The sequence below is a fragment of the Acipenser ruthenus genome, chromosome 15, assembly GCF_902713425.1.
Source record: "Acipenser ruthenus chromosome 15, fAciRut3.2 maternal haplotype, whole genome shotgun sequence".
Classification (NCBI taxonomy): domain Eukaryota; kingdom Metazoa; phylum Chordata; class Actinopteri; order Acipenseriformes; family Acipenseridae; genus Acipenser; species Acipenser ruthenus.
In genome coordinates this window covers 10,162,818-10,181,536 of record NC_081203.1, presented here as the reverse complement: position 1 = coordinate 10,181,536, position 18,719 = coordinate 10,162,818, and the positions used below count along the sequence as shown (strand labels likewise).

Here is an 18,719-nt window from a genome sequence, read left to right as displayed (position 1 = left end):
CCATGGCTCTGTGCCAAGGGACCGCGGATGACGCACTCGGGAAAGTAGCCCATGCAGGAAGCCGTCTTCACAGTCTTCCTCATCCTCCTCTCTCCTCTACCTCTCCTTCTCCTCCCCCGATGAAGAAGAAGAGTCGCCGTTCCAAGCGAGCAGATGAACGGAGCTCGCAGTTACTGCATGAACATTCAGCGCCACCTGCCTCGCCTGTCCCCTTTGGGTCCCAGGGGGCTACGAGCGCAGATTGGCAGTAGGATGACGTGCTCTCACTCGCTGCCTCTGAGGAAGTGGACGAACAGGAGCTGGCATTCCCGTCTGAGGACGTGGAGTCAGACAGCACATCCCCTGCGGTTAAGCTCTCCCTGTCGGCAGAGATTCTACCACTGCAGTATTGCAAGTGCCCTGGCTTACAGAAGGTGAGACAAGGCAGTCCATCTTTGATGACAAGCCTACCAACCCTCCAACAGCTGGATGAGCTGCGCCTGGTTAATAAGAACCTGCTCCTTCTGTCTAAACTAAATGGGCAGGCTGTAGGTAGAAACCTGGCTGCGCTGGTAGCCGCACGCAGGCAGCTTTGGCTTTCCCAGGCATGTGTGCCTGACAGGGACAAAGCACCTCTGTTAGATGTCCCTGTTACACCAGGGCATACCTTTGTTTCCCGCGGTGGACGAGATGCTGCAGAGCTCTCACCACGCATGGGAATCCACGAAGGAGCTGGTGCACTTGCTTCCCAAGTGACCACCCCCAGTGTGCAAACCTGCGGCAAACTGGTGCACTAGGCCCCAGCAGCCTTAAAGACGGGCACAACTGGCTGCGCCTGCTGCCAGAGGTGGTGTTCAGAACCAGCCCAAGGCTACTCACCGCGGAGGCTACAATAGGTTCCACCGCCCGGCAGAGGCAGAAGCCGTGCAGCAGCCCTAGGGGTTTGCTGCCACATGCCCAGGGCCCCTTTTCAGGGAGCCATCTGGAGTATTGGCTTCAGTGCTCCACAGACATCTGGGTGCTTACTACCGTTCAGACCGGCTACTCACTGCAGTTCAAACACGTCGACCCTTACAACACAGGCATAGAGGTTCTCCCTCAATTTTATAGCCCTAGCTACTTGTTGCTGGGGTTCTGAATGGTAACGCACAAGGCAGCCTTCCATTCCGGTCGTGCAGCAATCTTGCCCTTGCGACGGCTTGGGTATACTGACCCATTCAGTACTGGTTGCATTTCGTACTTGAAAGGGAACGTTAGGTTATTATCATAACCCTGCTTCCTTGAAATAGAAATGTAACCATTAACATTTAAGGTTACTGCGTCCAATATTGCAGCAGACTTGAAGGAAAAATTATGCTGAAAATCTGTGCACAGTCCTTTATACCCTCGGGGGCGGGCATGACCGCATCACAGGCTTGGCTGAGCAGCTTTGTTATATCTTATTCAGGTTTTGGGTCTTTAGGAGGTAAATACCCATTTGGTAATGGTTACATTTCTATTTCAGGGAACCAGGGTTATGGTAATAACCTAATGTTCTACTCAGTGTTATTTATGTCATTTAATTGGGACGTCACTTTGTTTAATTGGGTACAGTATTCTCAAATGATGAACAGAGATCACTTTTCAGAGCAAGACAGGTTCGCGTAGCACAGTGCAGTGAGTCTGTGATTACGCTGTTGCCTTAAGATGTGATTTCATTCTTTTTCATTTCATGTAGAAATAAAAAGTAGCGATTAATTGTGTCTAGGAATAAAAAAAAACATTTGACTCATATTTTAATTCTGTATTAAACATGATTTTGTGACACGTGACTCTGACAGTGAATATGACAGTGTCACTCCCTCCAGTGAGGAGATCAGCAATGATCAGGAAGAGGAGCCTATGTAAACTGAGCCTGAGCCCCTGCCTGAACCCAGTACAGTAGGTGAGCCTGGACCGAGGGGTGGTAGATTTAAGCCATTCTACCACTGGATGCCCACTAACCTCATCCAGACTCAAGTACACCCTTTTTCTGGCGCACCAGGTCCCAGTGTGAACCCAACTGGGCTTACCCCAATTTACTTTTTTCAGTTGTTCATCACTGAAGACATTTTTGAATATTTGGTAACCCAAACCAATTTGTATGCCCAACAATATCTGGTACATTATGGGAACAACCTGGAGCCACATGGGGTGAGCAAATGGGTCCCCACTAATGTTTTTAAAATGAAAAAGTTATGGGGATTATTGCTTCTAATGGTACTATGGGATAAACCTAGAATTGATTTATTTTGATCCACCAGCCCAATCCAAATGCTGCCCCAATTTTCCCCTCACCAATGAGCCGGGACAAATTCTAGTTAATCTTAAGGTTTCAGTAATTCACAGGCTCGCCCGAGGAACCATCCTCAATTTGACAGGCTTTTCAAATTACGGCCACTTGTAGACCATCTGCAGCATAAGTTTGAAGAGATACACCTGGTCAACATATATCTGTAGAAGAGTCCCTCCTGCTGTTCAAGGGGAGGCTTCTCTTTAAACAGTATATTCCATGAAGCGTGCCTGTTATGAGACAGAGATGCCAACTGGTACGATTTGGTCGTAGCAGCTACTATTGTGGTGGTTCTGCTACAGCGCTACGTCAAAGGGGTATAATACTACGATTTTCATTAAATAAATAAATTATGGATACTCCCTGAATGTTTATGAAATATAATTTCAATACCATGTGTGTATTTTCCTGTTTAATTTTTTTTTAATGAACTAATGGTTCTTAAATAATACTGTATTTCACTGACGGTTTTTATTGTGGCATTTTAACTGACACGCTAAAAGCTCTGACCCGGGTTGCTTAGTAACCAGTTTACGGGTCCTTCAGAAACAGCTGCACAAATGTCATCTTGCTATCATTTTTCAATTCCTGTCGGGTCTTTGACCCAAATCGAGCAAAGTATCTGTTTGAAGACAACTGTGTAGCACAGCGTGAATATCATGCTTACTGTGAAATTGTCAGTGAAATGAAATGCAACGTTTACCAGTTCTGGAAAAACATGGAAACGAGATTCCTAGCTTTTGCTGTAAACGTTTTCTGCATACAAAAATGTACTCCGGGATGACGAGCACTCCAGAAAGGCATCAAATGTACGACGTGTTGTATCAGAATAATATGTAAGCAAACAAACAAACAAACCAAAACGTAAAAACTGCAAACTGTACCACAGCAGAAGCAACAAATGCACACAGTCTTTCAACTTCAAACACTATTTTTTAAAGGTATGTAAAACCTACAGTTTTTGTTTGCTGTCCAGCAGAAACCTGACCGAATGTAAAATGAACATTTGTGTTTATAGTTGTATATGCTGTGAAGTTGCATTTTCATCCCTGTGATTTAACACACCATTTCCACCTTCCTCCGTGATTTTGAACAAATTTACCGTGACTGCACCGTGATTTTTAGTACAACATTCCGTAACAAAATCCCAGCCTTACTTATCACTTATTAAAATAGAAATCACAAATCAAAATAAAAAATGCCACTCTCCTCCATCTAAAAGATTGCGAAGAATTCACCACAGAATGGTCATTCATTAAACGACGTTGAGTGTCTCAATCTCTGCTGGAATACTGCTGGACAGACTTCTCTGTGAAACATGGTGGGCGTCATGACTGTATCACTCACGTAGTTAAGAAGAAACACCAGCAATAAGCACAATCTGACACGCCCCATTACTGTATGTTTGTGCAAATGGGATTTGAGGTTTAACTCTGATACTACACAGCATTTTGTGTTTTGATAGTTGCAGAGTAGTAAAAATGTAAATAAAAAAAATTATGTTAAATCTTTCTTGAGGTGTTGTTATTTTGATAGTTATTTTTATAAAGTTCTGAGGTTAAATATTTCAGTCCAGGTTTGATTGTGCTTATGAGATCCTAAAACACTCTTCATTACTAATATTTAAATCCAGAAGAAATAGAATTCCAAATTAAAAAAAAAAATCAAAGATTAAGTGTTGAAGTATTTTTATTTATTTTATTTTTTTTAATTTCTAAATTATGTGTGTTTACAATTACTAAAATTATAGATTGAACAGCAAAAAATGAGGTCATTGGCTTGCCAGAGCTTAAGAACCTTTTAATTTCTAGAGGCTCGCAGCCTGGCCTTAAAAAATATTTCTGCTACTATATGCTACTATATTTCTGCTACTATCTCTGATGGGATTAAACTGTACAAACTGTGTGAGAGCTCCACTGGGTACACTCATGGGTTCAGAGTGTACACAGGGAAGGACTCTCAGATTGAGCCACCTGGCTGCCCCCCATGCTTCCAGACCACTGACAGAATTGTGTGGGATCTTGTTTTACCCTCCTAAATCTTGGCTACCAATTGTATGTAGCCAACTTCTACACAGAGATCCCTCTGTTTAGGGCCTTGTACACACCGATACAATGCCTGTGGTACAATGCGACACAACAGGAAGGGATTTCCATGACAGTTGGTAGCCAACAAACAGAGGCATGCGCTGTGAGGAGCTGCTGGCAGTTAAATACACTGACAAAAAAGATGTGTACCTCCTCACCACCATCCATGATGAGGCTACTGTAGCAGTTCCTGTGCGAGGTCAGGGCACACGCACAAACAAGTTGAGTTAGGAAATCCTCTCTCACATTAAATCGTATTTGTTTTCAACGAATGTGTAAAAGTCAAAGTGGCCTGGTGTCTGTCTAGATCATGTAAACCCCCCAAAACCAATGAAAAGATTTACACATAGGCACAGGCATATCCAGCAGCTTAAACGTTTCTACAATCTTACATCAAACATTAAGATTCTAGGGACTAAATGGGATGTAGGTATAATAAATTGTATGAGAAAGTATCATTTTTGTTTACAATAATAGCTGTATTTTGTTGTCACATGACCAAACAAACCCACAAAAACTTGGTACCAATGAAAACTTCAGAGTTTGCCTGGGGTATCTGAAAGGGAACATATGGTAATTTTGATGTAAAACAGCGACTTACAAAATTCCTGCAGCACACAAATCTTCCACAAAATGAGCCTCATTCAACCACATGGAGCAATGCAACCAAATAATAACTAGCTCCTCATTCAACCACATGGAGCAATGCAACCAAATAATAACTAGCTCCTCATTCAGCCACATGGAGCAATGCAAGCGTTTTAATAACTAGCTGCTCATTCAACCACATGGAGCAATGCAACCAAATAATAACTAGCTCCACATTCAACCACATGGAGCAATGCAACCAAATAATAACTAGCTCCTCATTCAACCACATGGAGCAATGCAAGCGATTTAATAACTAGCTCCTCATTCAACCACATGGAGCAATGCAACCAAATAATACGTAGCTCCTCATTCAACCCTTTGACCCACTCTGCATAATTAAAAAACTAAAAAACAAAGGCTGAAGACGATGTGGCTATGACAGTGCGCTAATGAGAGGTGTCATGTGGCTGTGAATTTCACTCCAGGTCATCACAATGTTGTTAAGGCTTCTCAGCTAAAGTGCCTGAAATTGGCAGAAAGACTCATCCTCAAGTGAGCTGACACTTCTGATAATTAGTGTTAATATAGAGTATGTCCCGACAATGAGAACTGATTGGGGGATATAATAGAACTACAACAGATAGATGCCCATTGGCTGAAGCACTTCACACGAGGTGTGGTTTTCACAACTCTATGTGGAGAAAGAAGCAAAATTGGGAGCTTCCTGCACCTTTGACTTTTTCCACTGAAAAGTAGGACACTTGTTTTAATCAAGCGCAATTTGTTGAAGTAGTTTGTTTTCAGGATTTTACTACACTGTATGTTTCAGTCCATTGTTCTGCCCCAACCTTGTACTCAATGTGCGCAGAGCACTAGACAGAACAGTTGGTTGTCAACATTAGGAAGTTGCACTGGTTACAGATACAGGGCGATTGATGACCAGTTGGTTGTATGCTACCATTTCATTGCAGATCAGCACTTACAGTTTCCAATGACCCCTCCCACTTATGTGCTACAGTTGAGGAACAACCTTAACCCTGCTCCGTTTACTGTAGGCCACAGTCCCTAGAGGGTGCTACGAGGAGTGCTAACCAAAGTTTTATACTCAGTTTTCTTACCTCTTATTAGGAATAGCAATGTTATCACTAGCCGTCTTTTCTTCTGTCAAAGATCTTCAGATATTTCCAAGACAAAGCTATAGTAGTAAAAGTTGCTGCTACTTCCTGGTATGAAGTGGGCAGCAGTGTGGAGTAGTGGTTAGGGCTCTGGACTCTTGACCGGAGGGTTGTGGGTTTAATCCCAGGTGGGGGACGCTGCTGCTGTACCCTTGAGCAAGGTACTTTACCTAGATTGCTCCAGTAAAAACCCAACTGTATAAATGGGTAATTGTATGTAAAAATAATGTGTAAAAAATAATGTAATTGTATGTAAAAATAATGTGATATCTTGCAACAATTGTAAGTCGCCCTGGATAAGGGTATCTGCTAAGAAATAAAATAATAATAATAATGAAGTCACTTCCTGTGCTGTAGCTCAGTTTTACTTCAACCATCTAGCTGCAATCAGGTCATGTGACCTACCGATCAGTGTCCAACTGACTATCAAGAAACAGTTTTATTTTGTACATTAAAGTATTAACAACAAACAAAAAATAAAACCCAAAAGATCTTCAAAGAAGGACAGTAATAATACTGCTAAATCTAATAAGAAGGGCAGTAATAATACTGCTAAATCTAATAAGAAGGGCAGTAATAATACTGCTAAATCTAATAAGAAGGGCAGTAATAATACTGCTAAATCTAATAAGAAGAGCAGTAATAATACTGCTAAATCTAATAAGAAGAGCAGTAATAATACTGCTAAATCTAATAAGAAGGGCAGTAATAATACTGCGAAATCTAATAAGAGGTAAGAAAATGAATTAAAAAGATTGGTTAGCACTTAACACAAGAGTGATTAATTTGATCTGCTTTTCCACATGCTGTGTGTGCGTTCTGAAAACTGCAATCAAAATGCTCAGTAAACAAAACATCCCTCCAGCAACCTGGTGACATTTTACTTAGTGCTAAAACATCAGGCTGCCTTTGATCAAATGCAATATTGACATTATCTGTAATTGCAAGAATGCTTCCTGGCACAAACTGTGATGGTTTTGGGGTGTGTTTAGCACTCGTGTGTAACTGCAGTGTTGGAGTTAATGCTTGCTGACACCCAGACACCACAGCTGATATGCTCTTGCTCTGCACAAGACCCCAGCTGCACATTTACATATGCAATGACCTAGATTTGCATTCTCGATCACAGCCCATCAGGCCTCATTACATTAATACAGCTTTAATGGAGAGCGAGATTGCTGTATTCCCCTGTCCACGAACACAAAGAGCAGACACAGGTCAGTCCTAGCAATGGCAGCTAACTTCTTGCCTTGATTAGTTTGACCAGTCTTGCAATAATCAGCCAATGAAATTAGTAATTACTGTTACTATAGTTAAATGTTTCTCTTGTTAATTAATACTACATTTACAACTACATATAACAAAGGACACTCGATTGTTCTGGATTTCAAAGGAAGTCTTTGTCCCATTCCAGAGCCGTAGCCAGCCATGTAAAATCCTGACGCTCTTATGTATAGTAAGTTACAGTGTGCCTCATAGCTGGCTGCGGCCTTGTATTCTTTTGTATTGATAAATGTGTTTTATACGGCAGTGGTTCCCTTAACAATTGACACCGTGTAGTTTAAGATACTCAGTCAATAAGATAGCTGTCTGAATGGGCTGTTATTATTACATTTGGTAACACTTTAACATAATTACCAGAAATTCATATTCATTTCAATAGCTTCATAGGAGTAACATCTGAATAACACATGTTTTGTTATTATTTTGTAATTCATAATGAATGCTTAGTTTAACACCACAGGAATAGTAACTAATGCATTGGAATTCATAGGAATTTGCTGTCATTATTTTAAAGTGTACCTTTCATTTGATACTTTCAATCACAATACACACTTTTAACCCAACAATGAACAAAATGCATTTACCAGGTCAGAGAGACAGAGAGGCAAGGAGGCTGAAGTGAGTGACTGTGTGTATCACAGTCTGTACCAGGTCAGAGAGACAGAAAGAAAGGAGGCTGAAGTGAGTGACTGTGTGTATCACAGTCTGTACCAGGTCAGAGAGACAGAGAGCAAGGAGGCTGCAGTGAGTGACTGTGTGTATCACAGTCTGTACCAGGTCAGAGAGACAGAAAGAAAGGAGGCTGCAGTGAGTGACTGTGTGTATCACAGGCTGTACCAGGTCAGAGAGACAGAAAGAAAGGAGGCTGCAGTGAGTGACTGTGTGTATCACAGGCTGTACCAGGTCAGAGAGACAGAAAGAAAGGAGGCTGCAGTGAGTGACTGTGTGTATCACAGTCTGTACCAGGTCAGAGAGACAGAGAGGCAAGGAGGCTTCAGTGAGTGACTGTGTGTATCACAGGCTGTACCAGGTCAGAGAGACAGAGAGGCAAGGAGGCTTCAGTGGGTGACTGTGTGCATCACAGTCTGTACCAGGTCTGGTTTCAAATGAAGCAACTTCACAGATATTGTGGGAGAGTGTAGAAAGCAGACACCAATGCATTTTTAAATCTGATGATATGGTGCCATGGTACTGCACTAGATTCCCACTGTGTTAAAGCATGCATCCATTTTTTTATTTTATTTATTTAACGAGGAGATTTACCCATTGAGGCCAAAGCCTCATTTACAAGGGGGTCCTGGAAAAATCAAAAAAAGAACAATCACAAAGTACAAACAGCACTATTAAACATGTGTGGTTCAAACTTAATCAACAGCTTACAGAGATCAAATGGCAGAATAAATAGGTTTGACATATATTATTAATGTGGACTGAAGGAGAAGCATTGGCAGGAGGCTGTACAGTAACCAATTCCCAAATACGATCTTTAAAACCAGAGAAAAAAAGACTGCATCTTCATACTATGATGAAAATAGTTCCACGTCTTCAGGAGTTGATGTGCAAAAAGTAATTCTCCCATATGTGTTCGAATCCTTTCAACAGCCAAATTTACTGAATCCTGAGAGCATAAACTATAGCCAATGCTAGTGCTTTCTGTCAAAGCGCTAGGTGGAACCAGACCTTTGAGAACCTTAAACACAAAACAGTGCTAACGAAAAAGCCTCCATCAATTAATGAAAGTGAACACCTCAGCGCTTGCTCTGTGAACTGGGAATGCAGACTGATATACAACAGTTCATTGACTGTCTCAATGACAAGCACACCTTTTATTACTGCATCATTTTCAGTCTTTGCATGTTGGTTCCTTCTTCACAAGAGCAGCCACAATTATGAAAACTATCATGAAGTGACCTTTTGTTTGATTTGAAAATATGTTAAAAAGCGCATTCTCAAAATCAGCTGAATTCAACAGAAAGTGTTACTTGCAAAGGTCAAAATCAATTGTCAGCACTATTAAAGCTTTTGTAACTACCCCAGCTCAGTGCCAGCTAACTAGAAGACGTGTGTAGATACAGCCCTTTGATAGGAGTCGTGCATTGCTACAATGTATTCTGTAATGTTATTTGGGGAGTGATTTGCTTGCTAAAAAGAAATACAGTATTGTCTATTGATTCCAACATTGTTGCCTAGCGAGTAAGTTGTATTGATATAAAAAATAAATGTGGTTTGGCCTTGACACTCTTTAAAATGTCACCTTTCAAGAATGTGGTTTGCATTTGGCTCATATAATCCTTGATAAAGAAAGTTCACATTATTCAGCCTTGGAGCTTTATCTCGTACCACCTACACGCAAGGCAAGGCCTGCTTAGTATTTGGACGAGGGACCTTCAAGGAGAATCGGCTGCTGCAGTGCATGAAGTCGTGTTGGGGGAGGGTGAAGCTCCACTGCCCTGGATGTCAGTGCTTCAGGAGTTGCCCTTCTTCATATGAGGTCCTGGCTGAATCTCAGAACAGGTCAATACAAACCTGACCTGGCTCACCCTCCCTACCCTGCACAACAGAGATCGTAGGTTTTATGTAACTATTCTACCCCAATGTACTGTATATGCAAAGTTAATCAAACATTGTCTTCTCAATGACCAGTGACCTAGCTTTGTATACCCTGAAGTACTTTCATGGAGGCATGCCCAAACTGAATTCCATCACAATAGGATAAGCGGGTCTCAAGATAAATGTACAGATGTAAGCATGATATTTGGACAGACAATATAACGTTTTCCACTTTATTCCTATCACCAGTGATATACAAGTAGAGATGCAACAATTGCTGAATGAATCAATTATTGATCACCCTGTTTGGAGCCTGCCTTATAGCGAGCTACCCAGTACCCATGAGCTTTCCGTGCGTGTTGCTAAACTGAAGCTCTTGTTTGTATCTGTTTTTAGGTGAGAAATGGCAGAAACGCATATCTTTAATAATAATGTTTTCTCAATGCATGTATTATATTTAGGGCTTGAACTTTTCGGTTTTTATTTTCCAAAGCTCTACCTCCCTTTAAATGTTAAATAGTAGTTGTTTAGCTTCTCTGCATTCTAATAAAGAGAAAACTACTAATTGAGTTTAAGATAATTTTTTTCAGAACAAACTCAGTCAAGATATGAAGGTAAAAACAGGTAACATTTTGTAATTAACAGCTTTTTCTGAGGAAATACAATTGGCTCAAAATAAGTTTAAAAGGAAGTCATGTGATCAAAATTAAAACCCAAAAACTTCAAGCCTGAATTATATGACTATGTATGATAGAATGCACATGCATGTTTTCAGTTCTACCCTCTTCGGTTCTGAGACCAGGTTTGTTAAGAGAAAACTAAAACGTGTCTGTGACCACGTTACCTGCTTGAGATCACAAAAACATACAAATATTTGGGACCCCGTAATATTGAACATCTGCTATTCTGAACGAAATATTGAACATTCACTCTGAACGTAGTTTTTTTTTGCTTCTTGCTTTTGAATACTAAAGGGCTCTCAGTGCATCAATTATCGTTGTCGAATATTGATTAGGAATTGGGTTGCTGATCACACCTCTTGTAAAAAGAGACCTCTGATAGTCATTCTTTCTTTGGGATACTGTCCATTTCACTGAACATGTCTGTTTTTCTCAACAGAGGAATGTGTCCACATACCCGTACCGATGCACGCTTGCGGATTTTCAGATAGAGAAGAAAATCGGCAGAGGGCAGTTCAGTGAGGTTTACAAGGCTACCTTTCTTCACGACAGGAAACTGGTTGCACTGAAGAAAGTCCAGGTATGTTTCTTCCACACTTATCACTAACAAATTGATCTAAGATAATGATGGAACCATTTAAAGCCATTCAATATTACATTTTAAGTCATTCAAGAGATATTATTTTCTAGGAAGGACAGTCTGTGGTAGTTAGTTAAATGTTGTCTAGAGTAAAAAGCATATACAGTCAATTCTTGTTAAAATGAACTCGGATTAGACACTTTTTTCTTTTTAAATTTAGAGTGACCAATTATTATTTTATTTATTTTCCCCCAATTTGGAATGTCCAATTATGTTTTTTCTCCTTACCGCAGCGAGTCCCCACACAGCACAGACGTTCCGAGGGCGCGTGAGCGTCCTCATATCTCACAAACCTAAAGCCAGAACCGCTTTTATGCCGAGCAATCCAGATATACATTCGTATCCACTCTTTTTTTTGATAACAGGAAATACCAACAGCTCTCAGATGTTCAAAACATAAGAATATAAGAAAGTTTACAAACGAGAGGAGGCCATTCAGCCCATCTTGCTCGTTTGGTTGTTAGTAGCTTATTGATCCCAGAATCTCATCAAGCAGCTTCTTGAAGGATCCCAGGGTGTCAGCTTCAACAACATTACTGGGGAGTTGGTGCCAGACCCTCACAATTCTCTGTGTAAAAAAGTGCCTCTTATTTTCTGTTCTGAATGCCCCTTTATCTAATCTCCATTTGTGACCCCTGGTCCTTGTTTCGATTTTCAGGTCAAAAAAGTCCCCTGGGTCGACATTGTCTATACCTTTTAGGATTTTGAATGTTTGAATCAGATCGCCGCGTAGTCTTCTTTGTTCAAGACTGAATAGATTCAATTTTTTTAGCCTGTCTGCATACGACATGCCTTTTAAACTCGGGATAATTCTGGTTGCTCTTCTTTGCACTCTTTCTAGAGCAGCAATATCCTTTTTGTAACGAGGTGACCAGAACTGAACATAATATTCTAGGTGAGGTCTTACTAATGCATTGTAAAGTTTTAACATTACTTCCCTTGATTGAAATTCAACACTTCTCCCAATATATCCTAGCATCTTGTTGGCCTTTTTTATAGCTTCCCCACATTGTCTAGATGAAGACATTTCTGAGTCAACATAAACTCCTAGGTCTTTTTCATAGATCCCTTCTTCAATTTCAGTATCTCCCATATGATATTTATAATGCACATTTTCATTACCTACGTGCAATACTTTACACTTTTCTATATGAAATGTCATTTGCCATGTGTCTCTCCAGTCTGCCCAAAACTGGGGCTCCCGAGTGGCACATCCACTAAATTAAAAAAAAAAAAAAAAAGTTCAAAACCGTTGGGGCGACTACGCTATTAAGAGTGGTGAAAGAAAAACTAAAACTAAATACGTTCACACACACTAAAATGCTACTTGACTAATGAGTGGCGAGTGGTAATTGAAAATCGATATTATATCCGCCCGCTTCTTTACACTCTGCAGACTCACCGTGCAGCCGCCTCAGAGCTACAGCGTCGGAGGACAACGCAGCTCTGGGCAGCTTACAGGCAAGCCCGCAGGTGCCCGGCCAGACTACAGGGGTCGCTGATGCGCGGTGAGCCGAGGACACCCTGGCTGACCTAGCTCCCGTCCACGGTCGGCTGTGGAATAGCCTGGATTCGAACTCACGACGTCCAGGCTATAGAGCGCATCCTGCACTCTAGCGAGTGCTTTTACTGGATGCGCCACTCGGGAGCCCCAAATCAATATTACATATTGCATATGACATTAGTAAATTGTTCTGACAGCATTGAAAAGAATGAAAAGAGCTCTGAATCTTTCAAAGAACATTTTAAGGGAGGTCAAGGTGCCCATAATCCTATGAGCACAGTGATACTTGAGGATTTCAATGTAATAATTACAGTGCCTTGCGAAAGTATTCGGCCCCCTTGAACTTTGCGACCTTTTGCCACATTTCAGGCTTCAAACATAAAGATATGAAACTGTAATTTTTTGTGAAGAATCAACAACAAGTGGGACACAATCATGAAGTGGAACGAAATTTATTGGATATTTCAAACTTTTTTAACAAATAAAAAACTGAAAAATTGGGCGTGCAAAATTATTCAGCCCCTTTACTTTCAGTGCAGCAAACTCTCTCCAGAAGTTCAGTGAGGATCTCTGAATGATCCAATGTTGACCTAAATGACTAATGATGATAAATAGAATCCACCTGTGTGTAATCAAGTCTCCGTATAAATGCACCTGCACTGTGATAGTCTCAGAGGTCCGTTTAAAGCGCAGAGAGCATCATGAAGAACAAGGAACACACCAGGCAGGTCCGAGATACTGTTGTGGAGAAGTTTAAAGCCGGATTTGGATACAAAAAGATTTCCCAAGCTTTAAACATCCCAAGGAGCACTGTGCAAGCGATAATATTGAAATGGAAGGAGTATCAGACCACTGCAAATCTACCAAGACCTGGCCGTCCCTCTAAACTTTCAGCTCATACAAGGAGAAGACTGATCAGAGATGCAGCCAAGAGGCCCATGATGACTCTGGATGAACTGCAGAGATCTACAGCTGAGGTGGGAGACTCTGTCCATAGGACAACAATCAGTCGTATACTGCACAAATCTGGCCTTTGTGGAAGAGTGGCAAGAAGAAAGCCATTTCTTAAAGATATCCATAAAAAGTGTCGTTTACAGTTTGCCACAAGCCACCTGGGAGACACACCAAACATGTGGAAGAAGGTGCTCTGGTCAGATGAAACCAAAATCGAACTTTTTGGCAACAATGCAAAACGTTATGTTTGGCGTAAAAGCAACACAGCTCATCACCCTGAACACACCATCCCCACTGTCAAACATGGTGGTGGCAGCATCATGGTTTGGGCCTGCTTTTCTTCAGCAGGGACAGGGAAGATGGTTAAAATTGATGGGAAGATGGATGGAGCCAAATACAGGACCATTCTGGAAGAAAACCTGATGGAGTCTGCAAAAGACCTGAGACTGGGACGGAGATTTGTCTTCCAACAAGACAATGATCCAAAACATAAAGCAAAATCTACAATGGAATGGTTCACAAATAAACATATCCAGGTGTTAGAATGGCCAAGTCAAAGTTCAGACCTGAATCCAATTGAGAATCTGTGGAAAGAACTGAAAACTGCTGTTCACAAATGCTCTCCATCCAACCTCACTGAGCTCGAGCTGTTTTGCAAGGAAGAATGGGCAAAAATTTCAGTCTCTCGATGTTCAAAACTGATAGAGACATACCCCAAGCGACTTACAGCTGTAATCGCAGCAAAAGGTGGCGCTACAAAGTATTAACTTAAGGGGGCTGAATAATTTTGCACGCCCAATTTTTCAGTTTTTTATTTGTTAAAAAAGTTTGAAATATCCAATAAATTTCGTTCCACTTCATGATTGTGTCCCACTTGTTGTTGATTCTTCACAAAAAATTACAGTTTCATATCTTTATGTTTGAAGCCTGAAATGTGGCAAAAGGTCGCAAAGTTCAAGGGGGCCGAATACTTTCGCAAGGCACTGTATATTTACCGACATATGATACACTGTGAAGCCCCATATTAGGAATTCTTTGATGCAACCCTCTTAAGAAGAGCTCTTGAAATAGTCGCCAATCTGAACTGTGCACTTCTGTGTTGTATGAGATACAATCTCAGCATTCTCTGCTGAAAACAAATAGAAAAACCATTTAGATATGATATGGTGGTTCTGACAGTGCTCACCACATGCTGCATAGTGATATAATTGGCAAAAATATATTGAGTTGTAATGCTGTCAATTTTTATAGCATGCTGAGACGTGTATCAGCATAACAACACTCAAAACTAGTGATACCAGACAGATAGATAAGTGGAATCTCTTTCATTGGGATTCAAAATCCTGTTATCCTGCAATAACACGTCATGGTAGTTTGGACAAAGAAATGTCATGAAGTCTTTGATTGTATCCACTGGGAAGACTTTATCTCCATGTACACTCGATGCGCCTGTACTTATCGAAGAGGAATCCTTTGGCAATTCACTTGCAATGAGATTCCAAATCCTGTTATCCAGCAATAACAGGCCACAGTACAGTTTGGATAAACAAACACCAAAAGCAGAACTTAACTCAGGTTTTTTTAATTAAAATCCAGACCCTAAAAAAAGCCTTTACTCATTCTCAGCTTTTTATCCAGCTGATGCTCCCTGTAGGTAAAGCTTGCATGGAAGCAGTGAAATTACATCAGTGACCTAAAATAAAGGAACATGTGGGGGGGGGGGGGTGATTTGAGAGTAGCCACAAACGACATTGAAAGGTACCATATGAACAAACCAAAACTAAGAACTACAGTATACAAAGCGACAAGAAATGGTGGAAAGATTGTGCTGCTACATCTCACTGGACCAATTAATGTAAAATACAATTCTGTTTGCTTTTTACTTTGGCAGTATGATAGAGTGCGATTGGATTATTTTCGAAGTGTTTACTCACATAGCAGAATTTAAGGCTAGTGGCATCCCCTGGGATTTGCTTCTCTACCAGATTTATTTCTGTGAATGAATATAATGTTATGAATATAATGCTTTCCCTTCTGCAGATATTTGAATTGATGGACGCAAAGGCAAGACAAGACTACATCAAGGAAATCGACCTTTTAAAGGTGAGATTTAGGGTTTTCACATGTTTGCAGATAGATTTTTATTTTATTTTCTGAGGTCAAATGATCTAAACAGCCGCAGATCTAAATACTAAAATAATTAAAAAAAAATAATTACAGGGCAGTGTTATTTACTGTAGATCTGTTGATCCAACAACACAGTTACATTGAATAGAACCAGAACAACATCAGTACCAATAGCAAAACAGTTCATATTGTTCCTAATAATACTCTTAGAAGCCTCCAATATGTCCAGAATGCTGCTGCTCGTATCCTAACAAAATCAAAATCTCATGATCATATTTCACCTGTACTATGTCAACTCTATTGGTTGCCTGTTAACTTTAGGATTGATTTTAAAATTGCAGTGCTAACCTATAAAGGTCTAACTGGCACTGCTCCTTCATATATTGCTGAGCTGCTTACTCCCTGTGTCCCTGCTCACAGCCTGCGTTCCTCTGAGGCTGGTCTGTTGCTTGTCCCCAGCTCCAGGTCGCACACTCGGGGTGACAGGGCTTGTTCTGTTTATGCACCCAGACTTTGGAACTCCTTGTCAAATTAAATTAAACGTTCAGACACTCTGGAGTTTTTTAAAACTTCTTTAAAGACTTATTATTTTAAATGGGCTTTTAATTGTATCGAACTGATCTTTTAACTGGCTTTTAACTGTACTTAATTGTACTTTTTCTTTTAGTTTGTTTAAATCTTGTAAAGTGCCTTGGGATACTTGCTATGAAAGGCGCTATATCAATAAAATGTTGTTGTTGTTGTATTGTAGCCACTTTATAGAGATGTCATACTTTGCATCACCCTAGAGTTTTACATTAGGTAACCACTTATCCAAGTGTGAATGAGACTTGCTAAAGATATTCATATGTCACAATCTGGGGATACATGGAGGTCCCTGTCTGTCCGTCCTTCTGTCCTACTTGTCATAACACTGACATACATCTAGAGAACCGTTTATCCAACTGTGATACAAAATGGTAGCATTATTTACCATACATTGATGACAGTATCACAATCTGGGGATATTGTGTGGTGAAACCTGTCCATCTTTCTGTATGTAACATTTAACATATACTGGACATACTGGTTGTAGGTCATGGTGACCTAATTGGTCATTATATTGAATTACGGCCAAGGCAGGTACTGTATGTGTAACAGGGCGGAGGCTGAGCACAAACCGGCAACCTGACACACCACAAGTGAGTATCTTAAAGACTATACAAAAGAGCTGGTCTTGTCTATATTTGTGGTCAGAGAGCTTTTAACCTCTCACCGACAGGGACAAAATCCATAAAGGCAGTGCATTGCCCATCACTGGCCATTACATATAGCTCTGACATAATTGCTAGAAAATAAAGTAGTCCCATCATATGGAAAACAGGAGACCTGTTGTTCTCAAAGTTTTCTACTTCATTTTTAATTGATGTTTTTTTGCAGTATGGCAACACTGTGGTAATGTAGTACTCTGTTACAAGTATATCTTTCCATTAAATGTTTCACCTCTAGTCCACACAGATTTCTGTCAGTCATTTACAAGACAAAAATACAGAAGCAAAGTTATTCAGGGATCCTCGTATCCAGCCTGACCAGCAGTTTTCTTTAATGACAGTGTGCAGGCCAGCATGTTTGATAATGCAGTGCAGGTGCAGTTTTCCTCAGTAGACTACAGTATACACTGTAATTTAGGGCCAGCTGTTAGACCTGTCAGTTTCAGCAATGGGAACTCCCTTCTCTCTCTGCCGGAATCATTACAGCTGCAACTCGTCAAATCAATACATCTGCAATTCATCAAATCAAATCATCACCAACTCACCTCGCATTAAGTGATAGGTCCTATGCCACTTGTACTTTACAGTTACATAAATTAACTGGATGACATTTTTATCATTTACAATTGCACTCATGGAAAAAAATCATACGTTTCTCACATTACAAATTGTACTTGTAATGTTGCAGTCATTAAATTCAGGTTTATAGAGCAGCCATCTGTGCCGAGGATCAGGGTTTTATGAGGAGTTGAGAAGACAGAGTGGCTGATCGGCTGGGTTTTATGAGGAGTTGAGAAGGCACAGTGTGGAGACCGGCTGGGTTTGAGTGAGGAGTTGAGAAGGCAGTGTGTGGAGACCGGCTGGGTTTGAGTGAGGAGTTGAGAAGGCACAGTGTGGAGACCGGCTGGGTTTGAGTGAGGAGTTGAGAAGGCACAGTGTGGAGACCGGCTGGGTTTGAGTGAGGAGTTGAGAAGGCAGTGTGTGGAGACTGGCTGGGTTTGAGTGAGGAGTTGAGAAGGCAGTGTGTGGAGACCGGCTGGGTTTGAGTGAGGAGTTGAGAAGGCACAGTGTGGAGACCGGCTGGGTTTGAGTGAGGAGTTGAGAAGGCACAGTGTGGAGACCAGCTGGGTTTGAGTGAGGAGTTGAGAAGGCACAGTGTGGAGACCGGCTGGGTTTGAGTGAGGAGTTGAGAAGGCACAGTGTGGAGACCGGCTGGGTTTGAGTGAGGAGTTGAGAAGGCACAGTGTGGAGACCGGCTGGGTTTGAGTGAGGAGTTGAGAAGGCACAGTGTGGAGACCATCTGGGTTTGAGTGAGTTGAGAAGGCACAGTGCGGAGACCGGCTGGGTTTGAGTGAGGAGTTGAGAAGGCAGTGTGTGGAGACCGGCTGGGTTTGAGTGAGGCGTTGAGAAGGCACAGTGTGGAGACCGGCTGGGTTTGAGTGAGGAGTTGAGAAGGCACAGTGTGGAGACCGGCTGGGTTTGAGTGAGGAGTTGAGAAGGCACAGTGTGGAGACCGGCTGGGTTTGAGTGAGGAGTTGAGAAGGCACAGTGTGGAGACCATCTGGGTTTGAGTGAGTTGAGAAGGCA

At 41.3% G+C, this 18,719-nt stretch overlaps 1 protein-coding gene across 3 annotated transcripts in view; it reads left to right on the top strand.

The window, feature by feature from the left end:
* The window catches only part of LOC131697541 (serine/threonine-protein kinase Nek6-like), a 124,945-nt gene that overhangs the window by 55,559 nt on the left and 50,667 nt on the right, over positions 1-18,719 (top strand). For all 3 annotated transcript variants that reach the window (XM_058987158.1, XM_058987157.1, XM_058987159.1), the window contains exons 3-4: positions 11,097-11,237; positions 15,796-15,858. In XM_058987158.1, coding sequence (XP_058843141.1) covers positions 11,097-11,237; positions 15,796-15,858 — 204 coding nt within the window. The remainder of the gene's footprint in view (positions 1-11,096; positions 11,238-15,795; positions 15,859-18,719) is intronic.